Source organism: Hyperolius riggenbachi, chromosome 5 (genome assembly GCF_040937935.1).
Source record: "Hyperolius riggenbachi isolate aHypRig1 chromosome 5, aHypRig1.pri, whole genome shotgun sequence".
NCBI lineage: Eukaryota > Metazoa > Chordata > Amphibia > Anura > Hyperoliidae > Hyperolius > Hyperolius riggenbachi.
Window position 1 is genome coordinate 303792984 of NC_090650.1, and position 6151 is coordinate 303799134.

A 6151-nucleotide genomic window follows, 5' to 3' on the forward strand; every position below is an offset into this window, starting at 1 on the left:
GTATATGTTATACGCTATAGCAGCATAGAGGGTGATATAGCGGCTGGGAACACGGAGAACCACTCGCGTTCTCAGCCTGTCAGTGGCTGTCGCCGAACCCGGAAGTAGCCGCCGGGGGGGACAGGAGGATCAGAGCGAGGCTGCGAGGGCACCATACAGCTTCAGGGGGCTGAGGGATGCCCCAGGTTGAGTAAAAATCATTTTTTATTTTTGACTTAAGTATCCCTTTAATGCAAAACAGCTGTCGGGCCTTCCTCACCCCCACCGTGTACCCTGATGTATCATGACACTGTGGATTAAAGGTATTTCTGTTGCAGCAATTAGTGCTTCACCTGTCTCTTCCTTCAAGTATATGGTATGATCATTTCTGAGTGCACAATTGTATATGGAATACGTAATCCAGTGACCCAATAGTGATTGCCTCGGCTGAGATCTAGTGCCAGTCTGTCTTCTTCTACATATTGATTATTCATTTTTATTTATAAAGTTCCATTGTCTTCCATGCTGCATTATAGAGTACAATATAGATAATAGTGTATTTATTTATTTATATGGTCACATTTATCGGAAAAGTTATACATTTAAAGCAGGTATGTGATAAAATATAAGCGGTTATGTCACAAACCTCATTTGCCGTTATTCTGTAAGTTGTAGGACTCTGACAGGAGAGATTAGGCTGTGTCCTGAAGGCATGGTCATTATAGCATGTGTCTGTGTGCAACAATTAATATGCCCCCCAAGCACACCTCTGAAAGACCTACAAAACGGTGTATAGCCCATAGCATGCATTACATTACATTTTTGAAATGGCTCAGTTTCCTGTAACAGAATTTCTAATGCATTAGTTGGGAGAGTCATCTTCTGCCATATATTCTCTATTATGTACTTTAATAATCTCATCAACAGGAGTTCCTGTTCATAAAAAGGACCAACCAAATTAGATCTGTCCACAGACTCTTAGCTTTTAGGGCAGGATAAATCTTTCACCCTAGAATAACTGACACACTTTGATCATAATTCATGACTCTTCATCTGGCTACCATCAAAAATGTATTCATTAATTACAGATGACACAGGGCAATGGTGCATAACGCATGGGTGGGCGGAGCCTATGGCCTATGCTCAATTTATTATTGACTTTTTAAACACATGCCTGTTAATGGACCCGGGCTGTGTTTTATCCCTACGCAGGGTGTATGCAGTGATTCCAGACTTAACGTGCTGTTCACAGATTGCAGTCCGGTGCTGCTTGGTATGAGCACAACCCACTTTTGTTTCTCTTGTGCAAGAACCTCACATGTTGGTTGCTGCCTGTCTGTGTTGCCTGGGAGTAGATGCAGCTAAGGATCTGGTGAGACCTAAGCATGCCATTGCACTGTGATCTGTGGATACAAGTGTGTCCCCAGCATTTGCAGATCGGGATGCTTTGTTCAGGAGGACCGTTGTTATGCACTTTTCTTCAGCCTGAATGTCTGGGCCTCCAGCTCCATGACTTTGCCGATACCTGCACTACCAAGGGTGAATGCTGCATAAGTGCGTGGGAATGCATAGGGGACTTATGTTTGTGTAATATTCTGGCCAGAAGTATCATAAGTTAACTTCTGTTTAGCTCCTATCTCTGACCTCCTTATACACTCATAAGCTCAGGGATCAGCCGGCCGTATTAATATCAGCAGTCTCTGTTTTAATGTGTGTTTTGGGGTACTGTAAGCTCTAAATTTATTTATTTTTAGGCTGTTGCAGTAGGCATTATCTTTTCATTCTTTCAATAAATTTGTATTTTTTGTGACAAATTGACGTCCTGAGTTTTGAGATTTAAAAACCTACAGTGCGTCTGAGATGAGAACTAGGAAGGACCCTTCTGCAAAACCTCCTTAAAATACCAGAGAATTTCATGCTAGCTGTTGGGCAGACTTCAACATAGGCAACTTAGTTAATATTTGTTGAACATGGGAGGAAAACAGGAAGTGCTTTGCAGACATTGCACACATTGCCCTATTACTCGGGAGGAAACTATGGCAATTGAAACAGGTTTTCTATGCAGTCTGAATAATCATGTCCCAATCTATCAGAGACATAAGATTGTGCTCCTATGTAGCTGGAAACAACTACATAGGTTCCAACATGTACTGAGCTGTTGGTAAACCAAATTCCTATCCCTAACTAATCGATCCTATAGCATTAGAATATTTTTACACATAAATTCTTAGCTTTTCCTTTCCCCCATTTCAAGCTTCCTATCACCGTCCTTTTTTTATTTACATAAATCCCTTCCCTCCCTCCTTTCATCACTATTGTGACAATTTTATTACAGAATGTGTTTTTCTTAAAGAGACTCTGAAGCCTCTTTAAAATCCTTTTTTTTTTTTTTTTTTTTTTTTTTTTTTTTTTTTTTTTTTTTTTTTGAAACAATCCTGCTTAACCCATTCAGGTTCCGTGGTTTTCACGAGAGAAATGTTCACCTCCCATTCATTAGCCTATAACTTTATCACTACTTATCACAATGAACTGATCTATATCTTGTTTTTTCCGCCACCAATTAGGCTTTCTTTGGGGGGTACACTTTGCTAAGAGCCACTTTACTGTAAACGCATTTTAACAGGAAGAATAAGAAAAAAATGGAAAAATTCATTATTTCTCAGTTTTCAGCCATTATAGTTTTAAAATAATACATGCCTCCATAATTAAAACTCACGTATTGTATATGCCCATATGTCCCGGTTATTACACCGTTAAAATTATGTCCCTATCACAATGTATGGCGACAATATTTTATTTGGAAATAAAGGTGCATTTTTTCCATTTTGCATCCATCACTATTATTAAGTTTAAAATAAAAAAATATAGAAATATTTCATCTTTACATTGATATTTAAAAAGTTTAGACCCTTAGGTAAATATTTACATGTTTTTTTTTGTTTTTTTTTATTGTAATGGTTTTTTTTATTTGGGTAGTTTTGGGAGGGTGGGGGGTAAACAATAGATTTATAATGTAAATGTGTGTTGATTTTAATTCATTTTTATTTTCAGGTGTAGTATTACTTTTTGGCCACAAGATGGCGGCCATGAGTTTGTTTACATGACGTCACTCTAAGCGTAACACGCTTAGAGTGGCGCATCAGGCAGTGAATGGCCAGAAAAGGCGCAGCTTCCGAGAGAAGCTGTCGCTTTTTCAGCGGGGGAGAGGAATCAGTGATCGGACTTCATAGTCCGATACATTGATTCCCTGACTACCGAATCCGCGGCCGGGAGTGCGCGTGCACATGGTTTCTGGACGTAGTTTCTACGTCCAGAAACCAAAATAGGTTAATACATTAGTCCTACCTAAATCGACGCATTCCCGCGGCTGTAAACTATCGCAATCCCTCCTAAATCCCCGGGGAGGGGGGGGGCGATCTGGGCAGTACTTCCATGTGAGGCAGGGCTATGAGCTGCAGCCCTGCCTCACACGTGTCTATCAACGAGGATCTCTGCCTCTCCCCGCCCCTCTGTCTTCCTTCACTGAAAGGGGCGGGGGAGAGGCAGAGGTCCGCGGCTGATAGACGCGTGTGAGGCAGGGCTGCGGCTCCTAGCCCTGCCTCACACGGAAGCGCACAAGGGCAGCAAAATCCACGACCAAGAAAGTCGTGGATTTTGCGGAGGTGAGGGAGGGCGGGTTAGGGGGGTTTTAGATAGTTTACAGCCGCCGGAATGCGGCGGTTTAGGTGGGGCTAATGTATTAAGCATGATTGTTTTTCTTTAAAAAAAAAAAAGGATTTTTAAGAGGCTTCAGAGTCTCTTAAAAGACCTCATCATCTTGATGGGGTTTTTTTCATTGTGTTTTGACCAAGAGTAATTCATTATTTACACTGTGGTTGAACACTTGCTAAATCAGCCACGAATCTTCCTATTTCATGAGCTAATTAAATAATCAGAAAAGTAGGGACTGAACTTTGGAAATCTCCTAGTATCCCATGGGCCAGTTACCATACTGATTCACCACAAAGCCAATATAAATATCATTATGAATTAGCAGATCTATTCCTGTTTCACATTAAATACTTTTTTTGTTGTGGTTTCAGATTGCAACACCAGTCCGTTATACTGTAACATTAGGAGGGACCTCCATTAGTGTAAAATATCTCCGGAGATATGGCTACATGACCACCCCTCCACTGGTGAAAGACTATTTACAGGACAGGATGGAGGAGACAAAAGAACTAATCACAGAGAAAATGGAGGAAACACGGGACATGATCAGCGAGAAGATGGAAGAAACCAAAGATAGATTTTCTGAAAGGCTACAGGAGACCAAAGACAGCTTATCCTTCAGAAAGAAGAAAGATGAATAACCCAACACCTTTACAGCATTACTAAAAATTGCCACAACCTTTTGCAGAAATACTATTTTTTAATCGAATGTGGAAAATTGACTGCCACAAACCTACTTTACAGTAATGTAAGCTGGTCGTTGTACTTTTGCCTGCATTCACCATTTATATAAGAAATCTAATAATCCTGTCTTGCTTGGGATGTTGTAATTTCACATTAATCTAATGTAAAAGTTACATTTATTGTAATCCAAAGTAAATTATGTAGCAGAAAACGCCTTCATAAAACATGCTGAGCAATTATTCTAATATTGGGGCAAATATGGCGTTGGCAAGGTACTGGTACATCAGATTTGTCATGCCACCCCTGGTTTGTTTCCAGGTTCTTATGTTTTATAAGCACTGCTGTACTTCACACTATTCTATATAGCCCATCAGGCTGAATGACATGGGCACCAGAAGCACCTCAAGAGTCCTTGCCAGTTTGTGTGGTGGTCTGAATACTCACTGGGTGAGAGTTAGAGCATCATTCTTGTGTAAATGAATAAGCATCCCGTGTGCTTATGTGGATAACTCTGATTTCCACCTGACTGCAGTCCTACAGGGAGAACACGCCCTGTAGCAGGTGCAGTGAGGAGACATTGGGCTCCTTTCACAGTGTGTACATTGCTTTGCACATCTTGAAATATAGGAATGCAATAGTGATGTAAAGTTACATAGCAGCCTGACTCTGCAATGCGAAACGCACACTGCAGCATACAGTCCATATGCTTGCTTCTTGCGTGTTGCCCAACCCTACAGGCAGTGTGTTGTTCCATCGGGACTCCTCATAACGCAAAACTAGGCCCTGTTGAAATATAATTGCATCGCGTGTCGATGTTATTATATTTGTTGTGCTGCGATGAACATAGTGTGAAATGAGTTTTAGTAGAATACTGAGAGGAAGGTGGTGGGCCACTACAACTCACCAATACTGTACCAAATGGGAGCAGGAAATCGGGCGCTGAGCATAGAAGAAAATTGAAAAAGAATGTCCCGCTGCACCAACTGGCTGGGTTGCAAGGATAACATTATTCCAACATCATGATACACACAAATAAACGCTCATGCGTATGGGGGCAAAACATGGCTCCTTAATCCTAGCTCCTTAAATCCAAGAGCCATGTTTTGCTCCGATACGCGTGAGCTTTTATCTGTGTGTATCATGATGTCGGAATAAAGTTATCCTTGCAACCCAGCCAGTTGGTGCAGCGGGACATCCTTTTTCAACTTTCTTTAGTATAATACTGACAGAATCCAGCAGTTTGCTGTGTGATTTTCATGTGTAAGAAATACACACAGAAATAAGAAATGTTTCTATTAAGGGCATGTGGTGGGATCTATTTATATAAAGTACATGTTGGTGCACAGTTGACCTCTAGGGTGGACACTGACTGGGCTAATGTACATTTGGCTATTTGTGAGCATTGCCCCTTGCTGCAGTGTAGAATGTGGAGTACTGACCAGTATACTGGAGAAGTGTTTAGCACTCTCTTGTCTGGAGATTTATTTCCATCACGGAAACTAACTTCATGGAAATGTTCTGCTCTCTACATGATGCATGGTTTTCTCCCACAATCCAGAGCATGCTGGAAGCTTGACTGGATTTCATAAAAACTAGCTGTGCCTTGTGTGTTGCCAGTGGAAGGATATTAGATTGTTAGCACCTGTTTGGAGGCTAGGACAGATGTGAATAGCTGTTCAATGGAAAGCATTACTATATGAATGAACATGGCTCTCTTTTTATAATTGATGTAAACAACTGAACCCAAACTAGGATTCATTAGGTGTCTACCTTGCTC

At 41.1% G+C, this 6151-nt stretch overlaps 1 protein-coding gene across 3 annotated transcripts in view; it reads left to right on the forward strand.

The window, feature by feature from the left end:
* FAM210A (family with sequence similarity 210 member A) overlaps positions 1-4598 on the forward strand; it is a 65811-nt gene extending 61213 nt beyond the window's left edge. For all 3 annotated transcript variants that reach the window (XM_068237121.1, XM_068237122.1, XM_068237120.1), the window contains one exon: positions 4062-4598. In XM_068237121.1, the coding sequence (XP_068093222.1) occupies positions 4062-4331 (270 nt within the window). In that variant the 3' untranslated portion in view covers positions 4332-4598. The remainder of the gene's footprint in view (positions 1-4061) is intronic.
* The last annotated feature ends 1553 nt before the right edge of the window (positions 4599-6151 follow it).